Consider the following 21,967-nt stretch of genomic DNA (forward strand, 5'->3'; position numbering starts at 1 on the left):
GTTTATTTTTTAATGTTGTAACTGAGCTCTAAGTGAGACAAGCAATGCACCATTATGCTACCTCACATATCCTTAGTCCATGGCAGATCTGTGAATGTAATCTAAAGAAGTGATAAAGATAAAAAAAAAAATAAAAAAAAAAAGAAGAAACTGCAACTTGCAACTTACTTTTGCAAAAAACACTTTATCTCAATAATTACTCCAGATATACTGCAATTCCAGTCATAGTACTAAACAATTTAGCATCTTATTTGCAGGTTTTTTTTTTTTTTTTTTGCTGCCCAACAGAGTTTACTGAAGTTGAAAAACAATGGAAAAAACAAAACAAACAAAATTGTAATATTAATGGTATATAAATCAATTTACTGGTTTAGCGGGAAACTGAAATTTGTAGGTTAGCTTCAGTCTTTGGAAAAAAGCTTCCTTCTCACATTCACCAGTGAAGTCAAAAAATCTGGCTGTCTCTGAAGAAGGCACTTTGGCATTTCTTCTCAAGTCATTATTACTGACCTTAATCATTGGTATGGACTGCATGCTGATGACATCACTGAAGGTCACCTTTCTGCATTTTATGGGCTTGTGTTTTCCTGTAAGAGGCTAAGAAAAAGTATTGCACTTGTTAAAAAAGACTACATATAATCTCATCAAAATAAAGTAAGTAATTGCTTAATTTATTGCTGTGAACTGGATTAAAGTGTGGGATAGAGAAAACAAACTTCTGGTACTAATGCTAACTGTTGGACCTTTTTAGCTACAAGCATTTGTTACCATTATCTTATTCCTTTTTTTTTTTAGGTTTGTACTGGTGCCAGAGCATTTAATTGCAGTGTATACAATTTTAGATATGGTTGTACAGCTGGAGTGCATCCTATGCTGTTCACACAATTTTGATTTAAATACCGTTAAATTAAGGAATGTGCGGCAAGACATTCTTTTACCCTTTTGTTGAATATGTAGTAGATTGTTTAAATACTCAAGGTGCTTTCTCTATTGCACACTTTTGCTCCATAACTTGCACTAAAGAGTGTGCATGGAAGAAAAATAAATGTAAACCTATATAACAGTATCAGAGATAACAGGACTGATATTCCAGTTTTAGTCTTTTTGTCTTAACATCCCTATAGCCAAGGGTAAAAATGTTTAGTATAATGATTTTTCCAGAATTTAATTAACTTTTATTCTGGTTAAATTTTTAATTCATTCATTCATTCATCATTCATTTTCTCCCGCTTATCCGTAATTCGGGTCGCGGGGGCAGCAGTCTAAGCAGGCCCCTGCCTTCGACTACTGCCCAATCCTCAAAGCACCGTCCCTCTCAAAGCACCGTCCCGTTAAATTTTTAATAATAAATAAAAACAGGCTAAGGTTTTGTTGTTTTGTATGTTCCTTTCTTTTATAATAAAGTTAATATCTGTAGCACTCAATGATTCTCCTCTGTCTTGCACTTTAGAAATTTTGCCTCGGTGTGCTCTAATAGTCTACCACACATGAACCACGCGAGAGTTCGTGTCCGACCTTGTGCCTGTAAATCATTATTTTATTTGCCATTGTTGCTTTTGTGCAGTAGATAAATAACATATTATTTGTTTGTATTCATTTATTTATGTATCCATACCACAGACAGGTTTCCAAAACTCGTGTTTTTTTATTTTTCTTGGCAACAGCCTTACGGGTTAGACAAAGAAACTTAGAAATGAGCATCAGACAACAATAAGGACATAATCCTCAGTCTTACACACACGCAGTAATATCGGTAGAATGCAGTGCCAGGCTATTCCCAAAATAGAAAAGGAAGCGCAACATATTTCACCCGTTACACCGTGTGTAACGTGTCTTTCGTTAAAGCCTGTGTAAAGTATATAAGTGAAGACGGCTTATAGACAGGTGCGGCTTATTTATGTTCGAAATAAAAATATTTGTAAAATTCAGTGGGTGCGGCTTATATATGGGTGCACTTTATAGTCAGGAAATTACGGTAATCACAATTCATACGTCCCGGCTGGCCTGGGAACGCCTTGGTGTCCCCCCGGAAGAGCTGGAAGAAGTGTCTAGGGAGAGGGAAGTCTGGGCATCTTTGCTTAGACCGCTGCCCCCGCGACCCGGCATCGGATAAGCGGGAGAAGATGGATGGATGGACAATTCATACAATTATCTTTTCAATCCAGGAGGTTAGATTTTTTTAAAAGCAATAGTGCTGCTGGCTTCTCTACTTCAATATTTTATTCATGTGTTTGATTTCCATTATGTATGTTTGTCAGAGAAAACCATCAAAGGTATAAATATACTATCATAGTGGTATAATCACAACACCTTACCAATCCTTCTCTATGATATTTTCATTTAGAGATCTTTTTAAACTGAATGTAGGCTTTTTAATTTTAGCTTGAAGGTAGTACTTTTAAAGATTTAGACAAGTTTATGGAAGCAATCACCTATTTTTGTGCCTGTGGCACATATAGGTCTTACTTCTGCAGGTCTGGTTTATTCTGTTGGACAGATGTTATTTACCATCATGTTATTAATTTATTAATACCATATGAAGTTAAAATGATCTTGTACTATGTTTGATACCCTGACTGTGTGTGTGTGTGTGTGTGTGTGTGTGTGTGTGTGTGTGTGTGTGTGTGTGTGTGTGTGTGTGTGTGTACGCATTGGGGTGTAGTCTTTCCATCCATGGCCGCTAGCAGTAAAGAGACCACACAGCAACCTGGAACTCGAAGGCAGTCATGAACAGTAAGACAATGACATACATTTACATTACACGTAAAAGTGTAACATACTGTTAGACTCACCTTTGTGCATATTGCCCCTTTCAGCCAAAAATCAATGAACAATTTTGTGACACTTGTAATATTTTAAACCAGTGACACACAGGACACAGACGGTGGGGGAGGGTATACAATGGAGATCTCTCTCTTTATGACTTTATGGACATTATGGCTGTTGACAGTAACAAGATACATCAAGATAGTTATGTCAATTGGTTAGCTGGTATTTTCTAAATGTTTTATTCTTGTGTATTCTTATTTGTTCATTGAGGACCTGTTCTCTGCACTTATGGTATGCATGGAATTATTGTTAATACTACCACTTTCCACAAGAAATTTCTGTGCCTTGTGAATGGGACCAGTGTTGCATGGACATCTTCAGTATCACTTTCAAAAATGTAATAATTGCCAAGATTTAAGTGGATTTTATTTATGCATTAAATGCTAATTCAAACAGTGCTGTACTCAACAGCAGGGGTTCTGAAACCTTTTACGGGCCTCCTTTAACTGTTTAAGAAACAATCAAACAAATAAATAAAAAAAATGAGCAGGGTTTTACTGTATAAACACATACACAACATTTCAATAATTTGATTATAGTATTTAGGCTAGGTATTGGGGCTTGTTTATCCTTAGATTTCTTTTTGAAAATTAAAATGGTCATTAGAATCCAGTTGACCTTAATTATATGTATCTGATAATGGTGGGTTGTTGTAAGTTGTCAGTCACTGACAGGCAAAAAGCTATTTATTTAAAGCTAGATATTTGTTTATACATGATGCTGCAGTTGTGCTAAGCTTTTGCTGTCTCCAGAACAATAATAACATTATGTTGAGTGCACAAAAAAAAAGGATCATCGAAAAAACTTACGTCGAAATCACAAAAATGGGTATTGTGATCACATGAAAATGAGAAAGGACGAATAGTAAAAATAATAAATGATGGCTTCTGTACTACAATTGCATGAATTATTTGTTCAGTTTAGTATATGAACCAATATAAGGTAATATAAGGTGCAGAGAACAAAAATCTGTGGCAATAAGGAAGGGAGTAAAATCAACTGTCTCGCATCCCACAGTGTATTTTATTTTGAAAATTGGTGATTAAAATGTTAAATATGTCAATGTGAAATAACTATAAATGGAAAGCATATATGTTTTATTGCACAGTAATTAATCTGGCACAATATTTTGTCATTAAATTAATCTCTTTTACATTCTCTTTACATTTTTTCTTGGATAGGTGTGTTATAGTACACTTCGATGTTTTCACAGCTAACACCTTTTTTTTCTTTTTTTGTGTGCCTGTACACTGTCTTTCCTTCTGTCTGTCTGTCTTCTCAATGACTAGCTTTATGCGCCCTTCACGTCACTACACTGTGTTTCTATGTGAGGACTCCTCTGGTGATGAACTGTCACAGGACGATGACTTCATCTCTGCTTTTCCTGATCACTTCCTTGTCTCCACACCCTTTGAATGGTCTATTGTTTAATCTGCCTTTGAACCATTCACAACCTGACCACTATTCTCTACCAGTAATTAACCTAATAAAATTTAGAATTGATCATAATGATATGTTAATTTCAAATGTGTATGTGAATCTTGGGAAAAAATACTAGACACTGATTAATACAAAACAATCTACACCATCAGTTTTAATTAGATAGGTCTTTCAAAATATATTCTGGAGTTTGTGGAAAAACATAAATATTAAATGACTATGTAATATAACAGTTAGGACGACCATAAATGTCTGAGATTGGTCAGTTGCATGGCTAATGTAGTTATTACATGTTGTTGTTGTTTGTTTGTTTGTCTGTGTGTCAGGTCTCAATCTTATCAATCTCTGAAGGACACAGAACTTGAGGAAAAGAAGGAGGAAGTTGGGAGTGTGTGTTTCCAGAATAACACAGCCATGCATGGGCCAATACATACTAAGTTATCCGAGCTGAGTCTTTTAGATGACTCCTTCAGCAGCCAGCAGGAGAAGCCAACATATGCCTTACATACTATAAACAGCACACACACAGTGTTTGACTCAGGACAGAGCCTAGAGGAGCTAAGTTCGGGCTGCAAGCCAATTGAACAGCATGGCAACTTTCGCTATCAGGTGCCTTTTACATTGTAATATTCAATTAATTCACTTAACATGTGCTTCTCTTTTCTACATGTTTTATTAAATGCGTTTATATATTGCATGTTAATGTTCATACACTGAGTTTTTGGTGTTTGTGTGTCTGTAGCAAATGGAGCTACCTGATGATGAAAATATTCAGGCTTTTCTGGACCTGAAGCACACCAGTCACAACAACCATTGGAGCCAGACGTTACCAGACAGTGTAGCCTTTTCCAGCCAAGACTTGTCTTCCTTTAATATGCCATTGTCTGTATTACCACGGGAACCCTCCACTCCCAGAAAGGAAAAAGCTTTCCCTGGAACAGACATGATTGGGGAAAGGAGTATAACAATTCCTCGCCCACAAGCACAGAAAAAAATACCAGAACCAGGAGCTGTGCTTTCTCCAACAGTAACTTTGCTGCAAGGCTTGAGACAGCATGAAAAAGAGCTGGCAGAAAGTGTAAAAGGGCAGGTGCTTCACCTGACAGACAGTACATCCCCCCTAACACAGTCTCAGCCACCCAGCAAAGTTTCAGGGTCTGACCTGCTTCACTTGCTAGATCCTCTAAATAGAAGCGAACAGCCCTCTGAACCATCACTACCCCCACGGTCTTCTTTGACTCCATTTCAAGGGCAGCCCCCTTTTAATCCCTTCACACAGGTCCCTCAATACATTTTCCAAAAATACTATAACCCCATGCCTCAGGGCCACCATGACAATGCCTTTAGCACTGCCTACTTGTCACCACAAACTACTGCCTATTTCCATACCTCACCTGTCTTGATGTTTAGTCAGGCTTCCTCTATGAGTGGAGCCAAAATTAATGGGGTATTTCCAACTGACAGAGCCTCACCAGCCTCCAGCAGTAGCACCTCTCTTTATAGTCTGATTGACTCTCCAACCCCATCCTGTCTATCCCAGGCTCTACCACCCACCCACCTGGCAGACAGACCTACTGACCCCTTCAGTGACCTTCTCACCATGGAATCATCCTCCACGGTTTTAACCACACAAACAAAAAGGAAAATGGAAGACTTGCATAGAAAATGGGAGACTTTTGACTAATCTACCTGACATGTGTCCTAGCTACTAGATCTATGGTATTTAAACAGACAATGTATATCTCAGCCTGGTTATACTTACAGTAGAGGTTAAGCTAGCACAGTTAGGCAGGAACCAGGTGTTTGACTTTATCAGCCACATCTTCCAGCCAGTATTCCAATGATGTTACTTGTTAATGTTTGGGTTATTTTGTTTGTTTATTTGGCTTCTGAACAATGCCACAAACGTTTATAAATCCACACTAGTTTTGAATGATTGCATGAATAGTTATATATACACACACACACACACACACACACACTATATATATATATATATATATATATATATATATATATATATATATATATATGTATATATATATATATATATATATATATATATATATATATATATATATATATACATATACAGTGGGTACGGAAAGTATTCAGACCCCCTTAAATTTTTCACTCTTTTTTATTTTGCAGCCATTTGCTAAAATCATTTAAGTTCATTTCTTTTCCTCATTAATGTACACATAGCACCCTATATTGACAGAAAAACACAGAATTGTTGACACTGTTGCAGATTTATTAAAAAAGAAAAACTAAAATATCACATGGTCCTAAGTATTCAGACCCTTTGCTCAGTATTTGGTAGAAAGCACCCTTTTGATCTAATACAGCCAGGAGTCTTTTTGGGAAAGATGCAACAAATTTTTCACACCTGGATTCAGGGATCCTCTGCCATTCCTCCTTGCAGGTCCTCTCCAGTTCTGTCAGGTTGGACGGTAAACGTTGGTGGACAGCTATTTTTAGTTCTCTCCAGAGATGCTCAATTGGGTTTAAGTCAGGGCTCTGGCTGGGCCATTCAAGAACAGTCACAGAGTTGTTGTGAAGCCACTCCATCATTATTTTAGCTGTGTGCTTAGGTTCATTGTCTTGTTGGAAGGTAAACCTTCAGCCCAGTCTGAGGTCCAAAGCACTCTGGAGAAGGTTTTCGTCCAGGATATCCCTGTGCTTGGCCGCATTCATCTTTCCCTTGATTGCAACCAGTCGTCCTGTCCCTGCAGCTGAAAAACACCCCCACAGCATGATGCTGCCACCACCATGCTTTGTTGTTGAGACTGTACTGGACAGGTGATGAGCAGTGCCTGGTTTTCTCCACACATACCGCTTAGAATTAAGGCCAAAAAGTTCTATCTTGGTCTCATCAGACCAGAGAATCTTATTTCTCACCATCTTGGAGAACTCCATGCGGGTTTTCATGTGTCCTGCACTGAGGAGAGGCTTCTGTCAGGCCACTCTGCTATAAAGCCCCACTGGTGAAGGGCTGCAGTAATGGTTGACTTTTTACAACTTTCTCCCATCTCCCGACTGCATCTCTGGAGCTCAGCCACAGTGATCTTTGGGTTCTTCTTTACCTCTCTCACCAAGGCTCTTCTCCCCCGATAGCTCAGTTTGGCCGGTCGGCCAGCTCTAGGAATGGTTCTCGTCGTCCCAAACGTCTTCCATTTGAGAATTATGGGGGCCACTGTGCTCTTAGGAACCTTAAGTGCAGCAGAAATTTTTTTGGAACCTTGGCCAGATCTGTGCCTTGCCACAAATCTGTCTCTGAGCTCTTCAGGCAGTTCCTTTGACCTTAATGATTCTCATTTGCTCTGACATGCATTGTGATCTGTAAGGTCTTATATAAACAGGTGTGTGGCTTTCCTAATCAAGTCCAATCAGTATAATAAAAAATTTCTGGACTCAAATGAAGGTGTAGAACCATCTCAAGGATGATCAGAAGAAATGGAGAGCACCTGAGTTAAATATATGAGTGTCACAGCAAAGGGTCTGAATACTTAGGACCATGTGATATTTCAGTTTTTCTTTTTTAATAAATCTGCAAAAAGGTCAACAATTCTGTGTTTTTCTGTCAGTATGGGGTGCTATGTGTACATTCATGAGGAAAAGAAATGAACTTAAATGATTTTAGCAAATGGCTGCAATATAACAAAAAGTGAAAAATTTAAGGGGGTCTGAATACTTTCCGTACCCACTGTATATACACATACATATATATATACACATACATATATATATACACATACATACAGTGCAGGAAGTATTCACAACGCTTTCCATTTATTTAATGCTGCAGCCTTATTCTAAAATGGATTAAATTCATTATTTTCTTTAAATTCCTACAAACAATGCACCATAATGATAATGTAAGTGTGTTTGAAATCTTTGCAAATGTATTGAAAATAAAAAACCAAAAAAAATATTAAATAATAATAATTAATTCATTAACTATAGAAATTAAACTTGGATATATTTAAGAGTAGTTGATGTGCAGCTTGTATAGCAGTATAGATTTTCTATCCTCTGAAAATAACTCCTCATACAGCAATTATTGTCCAAATAACAAAATTGTGTACACTCTAAGTAAATGTGTCCAAAGTGTCAATATTTTCTGCGAGGACCATTGTTATTAATATATGAAACAATTCCTTAAGTATTTTTAATACAAAAAAATCATCAAAGCAAATTATTTGCTTTGTATATTTCCATTTAACTATACATGGAGCATTGTGTTTCCCCACAGACCATTAATACTGATGCACCACCCGCAAAACACTGGAGGGTGCTGGACAGGTAAAAACGGTCCAGAATGAAAAATAGAGGAACAGGGATAAAACGGTGAGGTGTGACAAGTTTCAGGCCAAAGAAAATGACTATGTTTCCATATTTTGGGATCATTTCAAACTAAAACGAAGAAAACACTGTACAGTGCATTTACCTTTTTACAGTAATTTGGAATTGATTTTTTTTATATTTTTATGTTTTGATGTAATATGGCAATTAAATGCATTAAAAGGGTTTAGTTTTCACAGATATTCTTGTATGCAATTTCAGCAATAAACATTTTATATTTTCTGAAAAGGAAACAAATTACTTGAAGTACTTATCCACTTACTTGAATAATCGATGGTATAATCATCAGAACTCAATTACTAGTGTAATCGATAGCTGTGTGTGTTTACAAGACTGTATATTTAAACAGTCTGGAAATTCCAGTGATAACTTTGAGAGCCTTCTTTTTGGCTAGTCAAAATTAGGAGTTAATTGACAATTTATAGCCAGTTCTGTTTTTGCACTTTATACCATGGAAAAATGCTAACAAAAAAAGGACTTCCTCAACTAATTAGGAGCAATTTCAAAACAACAGAAGATACCACAAGGATCTGTACCAGCAATTGTATTAAATGCAAATTCTTTGAAATAACAACAAAGGAACAGGTGAAGGATTGGGGCATCAATTAACAATTATGTCCTACATTGCCATAGCCTGAAAAGCTTTATTGCAAATAAGAACCCCCCTACTCCAATTATGTAGGGAAAAGGACAGAATCATTAAGAGGGAAGATTTTGTAGATATACTCAAACAAACCTCAAGACATTGTCGAAACGGGGTCTTCCAACAGTTTAATGATCCTAACCATACCAATAAAGATAGAGGTTTAAAGACAACATATTGAAAGTGTTGGTCTCTACTCCACTGGTAGCATGAATCTTTATCCTAGGTGCATGTGTAATTTCAGCTTCAACTATATCAGCTGTTAAGGATTGCTTCAAACCTTTGACCAAAGTTTTGTTAAAGGGTTAAACTGCTGTGTAACTCAGGTATTTAAGGGTATGAAGGAAGACAGTAGAAGACAGGAATTTTATCTAAACATGTGTATGTACATATAAAACTTACAGACTGACTGACTGACAGACTGACAGACAGACAGACAGACAGACAGACAGACAGACTGACTGACTGACTGACTGACTGACTGACTGACTGACTGACTGACTGACAGACAGACAGACAGACAGACAGACAGACAGACAGACAGACAGACAGACAGACAGACAGACAGACAGACAGACAGACAGACAGATAGATAGATAGATAGATAGATAGATAGATAGATAGATAGATAGATAGATCGAATCTCAACTCAAATATCAACTTTGCCACAAGTGGAGACAGCATACTGGACTTCTTTTACACAAACACTGTAATAACCAGAAGCCAAGTTGGGGGTAGAAGGATCTCTAAGTTTAGCAAGGGCTCCGCTTTCCAAAGCAATCAAGAAAGCAAAACACCAGCTTTCCAAATCCATCAAGAAAGCAAAACACCAGTATGCACAGAATATTAACAATCACTTTTGGGATACTAATACCCCAGACAAATGTGGCAGGGCATTCAGGCCCTAACTGACTACAAAACCACATCACATGCTAACCACAGTGACCCTCATTTCCCTGACATGTTAAACGGCTTTTACGCAGGGTTTGAAACTCTGAACATCACACGAGTATGTCCACACCCACCCCTGAGGAGCAGGTGCTCTGCCTGGCCACAGCTGACGTGAGAACACTATCTAGAGTCAACCCACGGAAAGCTGCAGGTCCAGATAACATACCAGGAAGAGTGCACAGGGACAATGCTGACCAGCTAGAAGGTGTCCTCACAGACATCTTCAACATCTCCCTGAGCCAGGCTGTGGTCCCTGCAAGATGCAAAAAGACCGGTATCGTTCTGGTACCGAAGAAGTCAACAGTGAGGTGTCTTAATGATTACCATCCAGTAACACTGACTTCCATCATGATGTAGCGCTTTGAGCATCTAGTCAAGAGGCACATTCACTCTGCTCTGCCCACCTCACTGGACCCACTCCAATTTGCATACTGTTCTAATCGCTCCACCGATGACGATCTCCTACACCCTGCACTCTCTCCTCTCACATCTGTACACAAAGGACACATATGTCAGAATGCTGTTCATTGACTTCAGCTCAGCATTCAATACAATCATCCCTCAGCAACTGGTGGGTAAAATTGAACACTCCACTCTGCTACTACTCTGCAGCAGAACATCAGGCACCATGACATTGAACACAGGTGCCCCCCCAAGGCTGTGTGCTAAGCCCACTGCAGTTCACATTGCTCATCCAAAAGACAGAATCCAACCCCATCGTCAAGTTTGCTGACGACACGACAGTAGTGGGCCTCATCAGCAATAACACACCATACACAGAGGAGGTGGAACACCTGGTGAACTGGTGTCACAACAACAACCTATCCCTTAATGTAGACAAAACAAAGGTTGACTTCAGGAAAGCGTCAGGTGTCCACCCTCCCCTGCTCATAAAAGGCTCAGTCAGTAGGAGAGAGTCAGTAGTACCAGGTTTCTAGGTATACACATCTCTGATGACCTCACCGGGACTACCAACACCAACTTCACTGTGATGAAGGCACAACATCATCTTCACTTCCTGAGGAGATTGAAGAGAGCCAGCCTCCAACCACCCATACTTACCAACATCTACAGAGGAACTGTAGAGAGCATACTGGCCAGCTAAATCACTGTGTGGTTCGGAAACACCCTGATGCTACCCATGACCTTGCTCCCTCCTCCTTAACTGTGCTCTATGGGTATGACTGGACATATCATGAACATTAACGCATACTCTCATTCAGCCACTTTACTCTGCACTAAAATGCTCATTGGACACTGTAGCACATCTGCAGACATCTGCACTCAGGGACTTTTTACTAAAGACATCCACCCATTCTGTTAAACATTACATGCTGGATATTGCACACACTTGAACATTGTGTACACTTGTACATTCTGGACATTACACACTAGACATTGCACACAGTTGCACGCGGTCACTTTGACTGCGCATTCGCACGTTACTGAACTCTGTTATTGCACTACCTACATTCCAACCTCATATCTAGCACATCTACAGTACCTCATATGTATCACACATTAACTCTGCTATGTCCTAAATTTACTCTTTATTTATTTATGTTTAATGTTACCCTTGCTGTTTCACTTTGTCATCTTGGTCCGTAGTAACGGCATTTCATTTTTTTGTATACTGTGTAGGTGGAAGAATGACAATAAAACTTTAGTTGAGTTTATTATTTAATGTTGTAACTGAGCTCTAAGTGAGACAAGCAATGCACCATTATGCTACCTCACATATCCTTAGTCCATGGCAGATCTGTGAATGTAATCTAAAGAAGTGATAAAGATAAAAAAATAAATAAAAAAAAAGAAGAAACTGCAACTTGCAACTTACTTTTGCAAAAAACACTTTATCTCAATAATTACTCCAGATATACTGCAATTCCAGTCATAGTACTAAACAATTTAGCATCTTATTTGCAGGTTTTTTTTTTTTTTTTTTTGCTGCCCAACAGAGTTTACTGAAGTTGAAAAACAATGGAAAAAACAAAACAAACAAAATTGTAATATTAATGGTATATAAATCAATTTACTGGTTTAGCGGGAAACTGAAATTTGTAGGTTAGCTTCAGTCTTTGGAAAAAAGCTTCCTTCTCACATTCACCAGTGAAGTCAAAAAATCTGGCTGTCTCTGAAGAAGGCACTTTGGCATTTCTTCTCAAGTCATTATTACTGACCTTAATCATTGATATGGACTGCATGCTGATTACATCACTGAAGGTCACCTTTCTGCATTTTATGGGCTTGTGTTTTCCTGTAAGAGGCTAAGAAAAAGTATTGCACTTGTTAAAAAAGACTACATATAATCTCATCAAAATAAAGTAAGTAATTGCTTAATTTATTGCTGTGAACTGGATTAAAGTGTGGGATAGAGAAAACAAACTTCTGGTACTAATGCTAACTGTTGGACCTTTTTAGCTACAAGCATTTGTTACCATTATCTTATTCCTTTTTTTTTTTAGGTTTGTACTGGTGCCAGAGCATTTAATTGCAGTGTATACAATTTTAGATATGGTTGTACAGCTGGAGTGCATCCTATGCTGTTCACACAATTTTGATTTAAATACCTTTAAATTAAGGAATGTGCGGCAAGACATTCTTTTACCCTTTTGTTGAATATGTAGTAGATTGTTTAAATACTCAAGGTGCTTTCTCTATTGCACACTTTTGCTCCATCACTTGCACTAAAGAGTGTGCATGGAAGAAAAATAAATGTAAACCTATATAACAGTATCAGAGATAACAGGACTGATATTCCAGTTTTAGTCTTTTTGTCTTAACATCCCTATAGCCAAGGGTAAAAATGTTTAGTATAATGATTTTTCCAGAATTAAAAAAAAACTTTCTTTTCGGCTTCTCCCGTTAGGGGTCGCCACAGCGGATCCTCCGCACGTTTGATTTGGCACATGTTTTACGCTGGATGCCCTTCCTAATGCAACCCTCCCCAATTTATCCGGGCTTGGGACCGGCACTAAGAGTGGCTGGGGTTGGTTCCCTGACCGGGAATCGAACCCGGGTCGCAGCGGTGGGAGCGCTGCATCTTAACCACTAGACCACCAGGGGGATTTTTCCAGAATTTAATTTACTTTTATTCTGGTTAAATTTTTACTTTACTCACTTTTAAATCCCTATACTTAATATGTTGCCTTGAAGTTGAAATACACAATTTTCTAGAATTTCTTTGTAGAGTATGCTGCAGCATTAAAATCGATGCAAAGAGGTTTACCTCCAGAGTCCCTGCAAGATGTGTTTTATCAAAGTAGGTGTAGAAGAACTGAAATGGCTGCATGGAATATTAGACTTAATCCCAGTGAACTACCTTTGGGATAAATTAAAATGCTGACTGTGTCATGCCTTCTTGCCAGACATTAGTGTCCAACCTCTTGTGCTCGGAGGCTGCTACAGCAGCACAGGAGAAACAATTTAATATTAAATGATGAAGATTTTGGAATATTTGGGATTAAATAGAGAATTTTTGGGACCGTCGAGAATTTTTTAGTGTGGTCTACACAGTTGCCATCTGGGCCAGATCAGATTTACTGACTTACGTTTTAATATATTTTTTGTTTATGATTATGTATTATATTTCTTCCAATAGTAATAAAATCTTCATTTTATAGCATTTCTCTGGAGTAAACTGCTCTTCATTTCTCCAGGAAAACCAGAAAAAAATGCACAAAATGCACAGAAAACCCAGGTTCAATGTGGGGTTAATATAGATGCTTCTGCTAGAGATGATGTATGTGGGCAGTGACGCTCTGGCTGCAGTAAAAGGAGACTTGGTCAATTGTGTTCACTGGGTTTCTTGCTTTAGTAATGGCATTCATTCTTGCTGCATGAAATACCTGCCTGAGATGCAGCACTCTGTTTTACTGTGTTTCTGTATAATATTGATTGTTTCTATATCCATGATTTCACAATGATAGTATTAAGAGGTGGATTAATTCAGGTAGGACACCACTGAAGGCATATGCATTTGCATGACCTTCAACTGGGACTACCTGTTTCTTGAACAGTAAGGATTAAAATAAAAAGCATTTTATTACCTTTTTTTTTACAACAGAAGAAACTGCCACAACTCTCTTAGTTACAGGAGTACATTCTTCAATTGCTGTGGTTTTGCTTTTACTTTCTGCAAGCAGTAAAAGTTCAGAATGAATGTGGATTTACTGCAATATAAGCAATTTTGCTTCATTGTGAAATTTATATATATATATAAAAAAAAATAATAATCGAACCTAAGGTATTCTTTAGAGATGTTGAATATTCACATGGCCTAACCAAAGGTGAGGAACTACAAACAAATTAAACACAATTTTTTTTAAAGGTTAGGTCATACAACATGGAGCTTGTTACTTTTTTAAGTAGCTATGTAGCAAGGACTGAGAGAAATGTGTTGGCATTACGTTTTTGTATATATATATATATATATATATATATATATATATATATATATATATATATATATATATATATATATATATATAAAGTTTAATGACATTTTTTATTTTCCAGTTGGGACAAAGATTTACATATATGTACATATACAGTGGGTACGGAAAGTATTCAGACCCCCTTAAATTTTTCACTTTTTGTTATATTGCAGCCATTTGCTAAAATCATTTAAGTTCATTTCTTTGCCTCATGAATGTAGACATAGCACCCCATACTGACAGAAAAACACAGAATTGTTGACCTTTTTGCAGATTTATTAAAAAAGAAAAACTGAAATATCACTTGGTCCTAAGTATTCAGACCCTTTGCTGTGACACTCATATATTTAACTCAGGTGCTCTCCATTTCTTCTGATCATCCTTGAGATGGTTCTACACCTTCATTTGAGTCCAGAAATTTTTGATTATACTGATTGGACTTGATTAGGAAAGCCACACACCTGTTTATATAAGACCTTTCAGATCACAATGCATGTCAGAGCAAATGAGAATCATTAAGGTCAAAGGAACTGCCTGAAGAGCTCAGAGACAGAATTGTGGCAAGGCACAGATCTGGCCAAGCTTCCAAAAAAATTTTTGCTGCACTTAAGGTTCCTAAGAGCACAGTGGCCTCCATAATCCTCAAATGGAAGACGTTTGGGACGACCAGAACCATTCCTAGAGCTGGCCGACCGGCCAAACTGAGCTATCGGGGGAGAAGAGCCTTGGTGAGAGAGGTAAAGAAGAACCCAAAGATCACTGTGGCTGAGCTCCAGAGATGCAGTCGGGAGATGGGAGAAAGTTGTAGAAAGTCAACCATCACTGCAGCCCTTCACCAGTGGGGCTTTATAGCAGAGTGGCCCGACGGAAGCCTCTCCTCAGTGCAGGACACATGAAAACCCGCATGGAGTTCTCCAAGATGGTGAGAAATAAGATTCTCTGGTCTGATGAGACCAAGATAGAACTTTTTGGCCTTAATTCTAAGCGGTATGTGTGGAGAAAACCAGGCACTGCTCATCACCTGTCCAGTACAGTCTCAACAATGAAGCATGGTGGTGGCAGCATCATGCTGTGGGGGTGTTTTTCAGCTGCAGGGACAGGACGACTGGTTGCAATCAAGGAAAAGATGAATGCGGCCAAGCACAGGGATATCCTGGACGAAAACCTTCTCAAGAGTGCTTTGGACCTCAGACTGGGCTGAAGGTTTACCTTCCAACAAGACAATGACCCTAAGCACACAGCTAAAATAACGATGGAGTGGCTTCACAACAACTCTGTGACTGTTCTTGAATGGCCCAGCCAGAGCAATGACTTAAACCCAATTGAGCATCTCTGGGGAGACCTAAAAATAGCTGTCCACCAACGTTTACCGTCCAACCTGACAGAACTGGAGAGGATCTGCAAGGAGGAATGGCAGAGGATCCCTGAATCCAGGTGTGAAAAACTTGTTGCATCCTTCCCAAAAAGACTCCTGGTTGTATTAGATCAAAAGGGGGCTTCTACTAAATACTGAGCAAAGGGTCTGAATACTTAGGACCATGTGATATTTCAGTTTTTCTTTTTTAATAAATCTGCAACAGTGTCAACAATTCTGTGTTTTTCTGTCAATATAGGGTGCTATGTGTACATTAATGAGGAAAAGAAATGAACTTAAATGATTTTAGCAAATGGCTGCAAAATAAAAAAGAGTGAAAAATTTAAGGGGGTCTGAATACTTTCCGTACCCACTGTATGTATTCACTATTGTATGTAGTCACTATATGTATTTACACATTTCATAATAATCCTCAGACAACTTTGTGAAGCGAGCTAAAAGATTGTTAAGCCTACTAAAGCTTTAGAAATTTACTAAGCAGTGAGGCTGATTAGTAATTAGTGCATCTGGGTAAGAAGAAAAACAGAAGAACCAATGCACTCATCACACATAGTGCCTACCCGTACAGTTGGTCAGGTCTAGATTCCGAATATAATGAATTAATATAATAAATATATTTTTTTCCGTCAACGAAAAAACACTTACCTTGTTGTTTGTTTGTAGTCAAACCATTTGTTATTTAATTAATTTGATTGAATTGAATTTTATGATCACATAAAATAATCAGATTACAACTGTGTTACTGTAACAAGTGAAAATGTTGATCTAGCCATATCTTGTGAATAAGCTTTGCTGATATGTATGCAAAATACCTTACCTAAGAGGTGACACAGCTTGAGGTGGGGACAGAAAAAAAGGTTCTTTTGCAGGTTGTCCATCAATTACAGGTGACAGCTCTAGGACAACATCAAATAAAGTTTTCTCTATTAAAATTACAATTATATTTCCTATATATATTCCTACTCTATTATCTATATATTCAGTTAGATGTAAGGTCAAATGTGCAAGTCATGTTGGTCAAATTTGCTCAAATCTGTCACATTTTATGCAACCCTCAGTTCTCATCTTCCTATACATGAGGAATGCAACCAAATATGAAGATGCACTGCCTGGTCAAACAAAAACCATTGACCAAAAACACTAACTGTCCAATGCATTATTAAAACTGTAAACATAGTGGTTAGCCATTATTTTCCAAGAACAAATGTGGTCAGGGAAAAATTTTAATGAACATTACACATTTGGCGAAATCAAATAATAAAAAAACAACTCATAGCTATATTTAAATAGTGAAATTAAGAGCATTTCCACACACACAAGGTGAATAGAAGTCCAGATTTACCCTTGTAAAAGAAAAAGGCACATCAAAAGAAATCATAACTATTGCCTACCATTCAAGCCTGTGAGGGGCAGTGTAATGATCTGGGGTTGAATCTTTGGGATATAATGGAGTTTAGACTTTAGGCAGCTAATCAAATCATATCAAATCAAATTTTATTTGTCACATACACATACATACAGGGTACGACATGCAGTGAAATGCTTTTTACGACAGTCCGGCAAGAGGGAATAGGAAGGGGAGAAAAATAATAAAAGGAAAAAGAGGGCATATAAATAAAGTATAAAAAACTATATAAAAATATAAGAATAAATATGGGAAAAAAGGTGTATATACAAAATATGTTTGTGGCAGTAAACAATTTAAGGTTGTTTATGTAATTGTCCTTATAGTGTCCGTGTGCATTATGGTATGGTATAAAACATAAAGTGCACTGTGCTGCACCTTGTCCACAGTTTAAAGTGTTGTAGTGCGAAAAGAAAAGAAAAAAATGTGCAGAGAAAAAAAAACCTATCTGACCGTCCCATTATAAATAAAGGATATTGACGAGGAAGTAATGCAACTCTGTGTGGAAATAAATGTTCTGAATTTTTATACGCTTTTTTTTAATCATGCTATGGCAAAATACGGGCAGTAAGCAAAAGGGTTATTAGTTTGTGTAAAGCTGCTTTGAGACAATGACAGTCGCTACATAACTTTGTTCACCAAAACTGCCAGACACAGGACCAGTTTCTTTCCTCAAGCAATCAGCCTCATTAACAACTCACCATAAATATATTCCCTGATTCATATCATATCTATAAGTACTGCACTATCAGAACTGTCAGTCATCACATTATCTGTATATGTTACACACTATGGCTGCTGTCTATTGTACAAAGTTCTAAAGTAACTCTTTATCGTACCTGTCGCACAAAACGGTCATTTACACTACTGTGCACTCTCACACGTTATATCCCTATTTAATGCTTGTACTTTCTATATTGTCTCACATTATCTTTATTGTCTAGTATTGTCTGTTTTTGTCTTGTCTTGTCTGTTTTGTCTTGTATAGTCCAAGCTGAATGTATAGTTTTATTTATTTATGTACTTTGAGAGTCACTAACAGCTGGAACCAAATTCCTTGTGTGTGTGTGTCAACACATTTGGCCAATAAACCTGATTCTGATGTTCGTTGTTAAAAGCGCTATACAAATAAAAATTTATTGAATTGAAAATGCAGTCCAACAAAATATTAGAGGCCAGTGTGTGTATTATTCTAATTAAACAAGTAATGTATTCTAAACCAAACACAAACTGAGATATGAAACTGCATGGAATTCAACAGAAAATATAGAATAGAAAAGCAGCTGCAGAATTGGCTGGGAGAAAAAAGACTTGACAGTAGCTTGAAAGTAAAATCATACAGGCTCTGGACAAGGAAGATGCATTTTTCATTATTCTTCATGTGGTAGGGATAAGCTATAAATAGGGCTGCAACTAATGATTATTTTGATAAATTGATTAATCAGACGAATATTTTTTTTCGATTAATCGGTTAAAAACAAATTTATATATATATATATATATATATATATATATATATATATATATATATATATATATATATATAAAAATATAAATATAAATATAAAAAGCTGTTTTGCTTATTATAACTATATAGGATTTATGTACTGTATAAAGGTGTACTTTAAAAAAAAAATACAAAAGCCAGATACTGAGTTAAACTGTCTTTAATTTTAACATTTTAAAGCTTATAGTGGCTGCTTGTTGAGGAGTGCATCCTTTCTCCTTTAAACAAATTCACTCATGCTGGGTTGTTTCTTTCTGTAAAAAAAAAGATTTTTAAAAAATTTAAATAAAAAAAAATAAAACAAAAAGCATTTAAGTATGCAAGGTGTAAATTGTGTAAATCAACATTTGTATTGGTTTTAATGATAATTGCAGATGGCAAATTGATAACCATGCTTTAAAAATACAGTCATTTTGTTCACTTGTAAAGATATACGCATCTAGAATACAGTATAACTAATTTAATTGTGTATAATAATTAAACAATATATGCATAAATTATATATACAAACACTGAAAACAAGCAGTTGAAAGTAGTGAAGCCGCAGATCACATTTGAAAACATAAGTAACTGTTGTAGTAGACAAATTCCATAAATAGAGAATGAATGGAGAGCCGCTTAATTACAAAATAATTTTTTTTTTAAATGTAAAGAAAAATTTAATCGTTTACTTGTTATTTGCTGCTTTTAGAATTACTTTTTGTTCGCACCGTTTTAATTGAATCCATCACTCTGTCGTGAGCGAGCTGATTGCACAACCTGATGTTCTCGAGTCACAACAGAACAGATCCAGTGCGACTGTCCCGAAGTTACAAACAAACAGTTTACAAAATAGCACTTTATTTAAAACTACGCCATTTTCACATGATGATGATTATACAGTTTCTGCTCACCGTGATGATGTTTGACCTTCATCCGTGACACCAGTGTGTTTTCTTTTCCTGCTGCCGGCTGACCCTGTGCTCTTCACCATTTTCAGCGGCTGTGTTGTCTTACAATCATGATAAACCGTAACTTGAGCAGCCCAACTAACCGATAACGGCATTCGTTGACAACGAATTTCATTATCGATTATTATCGATTTTATTGATTAGTTGTCGCAACCCTACTATAAATAAATCCGACATGTGTGCAATTATACTGGCATTATAAAAAATATATATTTCTTAAAGGACCCAATTTTGACAATCACTGCAGATTCAGAATAGATTCTGGTTCTTCTGGAATGCAACAAGCCAAAAAATGTCAATCTGGTGTTAGATAGCTATTGTTAACAGCTTTAAATTAAATGTTTTAAATGATCTCCCAAAACAGAACACTTCCAATTTTAAATCTATATATTGCACAAAATAATAGTTATAATAAACATAACAGTTAGTGACATTGCATTACAGTAAGAGCAAAACATAATGGTTTTAAAAAATCTGAGAGCCTGCAATAAACATTGAAATCTACATATTTAAATTTAAGTAATTCCACACTGTATTAATATATACTTTTAATCTACATATAATACCTAGAATTGAGGAGAGGTTTGGAGGGTGCTGCATGTCAATATTTACAGCATCACTAAAACTGAGAAGTGTTGAATTCTTGTTATAGCAGTGCAGCATTTCCTCTTCACTGACCAAACCTGTTCCCTCATCTGAGTCAGACAGAAAGGCAGACATGCATTGCATTTTATTAAGTTCGAACTGTAGTTGAAAATAAACATAAAAATATATGGTTACTATACAATTCATATAACTGGAAATATACCATCAGTAATCAATACATAAGAACACTTACCATAAGTATCAGCTTTGCACAAAGTCTCAATGGAAGGTAGTAGGTCCCCTGCCTCCATGTCTGAATCCATACAATCCAGAAAGAAACTGGAAACACCAGAAGGCATGATCATGCCTAAATTGTAACAAGACTTTCATTATAGTAAGTGCTAGGCTCAGCAGCAAATAGTTATTCTTTAAAAAATATCTCAAAACCCTACTTGTGCAGTCTTGGCTGAGTTCTCTGGCACTGTGGGTCACTATGCCCTAAAAAACACAGGTATTACAAAAAGGAATACAACATATTTACTATTACACAAACATGCCTCCAAAGGTGATGTGGCTAAATTATTAGTACATGGCATATTTTTCTTAGAATAACAAATTCTGCTTTTACATACTGTGAATATACTATAAAATGTTACATTACAATTAACATAATGAATACCTCTATTACAAATTTCTTGAATTAAGAAATAGGATTTTAATTTGATCCCATGCTCCAGAGACTGTATTATATGACCAAATCATATAATATCTCATACACATAAAATCTTGGTTTTGACCAGAAAATGCCATACATCCAAATGCACACAAAACCAGTTGCTGAAACATTATATTTTGCAATTACTTTATGGATTTTGCAATGACTAAAATCATCAATCAAAATTTTAAATTAAACTGAATTTGTTCTGAATTTAACTAAACTGAACACAGAATGAGGTTCTAAGTGGCCTGAGAGATATTTCCAGAGTTTACAATCTATGATTAGTGTTTAGGCTAGAGAAACATTCATAGTAAACTATATAATCGGCAGTTTAACATCTATAAAAAAAAAATATATCTTTGGTAGCTAGCACACTACAAGTCAGCATGAGGGTATTAAAAACAAGACAGACAGAACTCTCCTGTAAGAGACAATTTACCCCATCCAGGATCCAAAGTGTCACTAAAAGATATCCAAAGCAAAGCAAACCAAAGCATTGTGAAGAAGACAACTCCAGCTGCAGCCTGGCAAGCAACACCTGACCTTACACTGATCCTGGGGACTCCTCCCTGTTATACCTCCATATAAAACCTCCTCTCCCCCGCAGGTAACAGTAACAGTGATTACTCAGTAATCTGAATTTTCAAATGAGCTGGAATTCATGAAGAAAGTAATTTCTCTGTGCTGTTATATATTTGTAACAAATAAGGGCTTCTTCTAACTGTATAATGGCTAGCCTGTTTTAACGCCCCTCGCTATTATC

General features: G+C 36.7%; 2 protein-coding genes across 5 annotated transcripts in view; one reads left to right on the forward strand and one right to left on the reverse strand.

Annotated features, from left to right (window-relative positions):
* Positions 1–134: 134 nt before the first annotated feature.
* LOC310739360 (uncharacterized protein) overlaps positions 135–21,967 on the reverse strand; it is a 32,261-nt gene continuing 10,428 nt past the window's right edge. For 2 of the 4 annotated variants that reach the window (XR_014537360.1, XM_083565278.1), the window contains exons 2-8: positions 20,939–20,984; positions 20,740–20,853; positions 20,468–20,596; positions 16,857–16,935; positions 14,470–14,525; positions 14,278–14,363; positions 12,086–12,495 (exon numbers count right to left, since the gene is read on the reverse strand). Coding sequence is in view for 2 of the 4 variants with exons in the window: in XM_083565278.1 (XP_083421404.1) it covers positions 12,256–12,495; positions 14,278–14,363; positions 14,470–14,525; positions 16,857–16,935; positions 20,468–20,596; positions 20,740–20,853; positions 20,939–20,984 (750 nt within the window). In the remaining 2 variants the exon portion in view is untranslated. Of the gene's footprint in view, positions 598–12,085; positions 12,496–14,277; positions 14,364–14,469; positions 14,526–16,856; positions 16,936–20,467; positions 20,597–20,739; positions 20,854–20,938; positions 20,985–21,967 lie in introns of those variants that run through there. The other 2 variants (XM_083565279.1, XR_014537361.1) reach the window with 2 other exon arrangements.
* LOC310739335 (DENN domain-containing protein 1A-like) lies at positions 2,663–6,215 on the forward strand. Its single transcript, XM_083565207.1, has 4 exons — positions 2,663–2,733; positions 4,119–4,247; positions 4,596–4,878; positions 5,012–6,215. Exons 2-4 carry the CDS (start codon positions 4,123–4,125, stop codon positions 5,951–5,953), a joined length of 1,350 nt encoding a protein of 449 aa, XP_083421333.1. The 5' UTR covers positions 2,663–2,733; positions 4,119–4,122; the 3' UTR covers positions 5,954–6,215.

Source organism: Silurus aristotelis (genome assembly GCF_946808225.1).
Source record: "Silurus aristotelis genome assembly, chromosome: 16".
NCBI lineage: Eukaryota > Metazoa > Chordata > Actinopteri > Siluriformes > Siluridae > Silurus > Silurus aristotelis.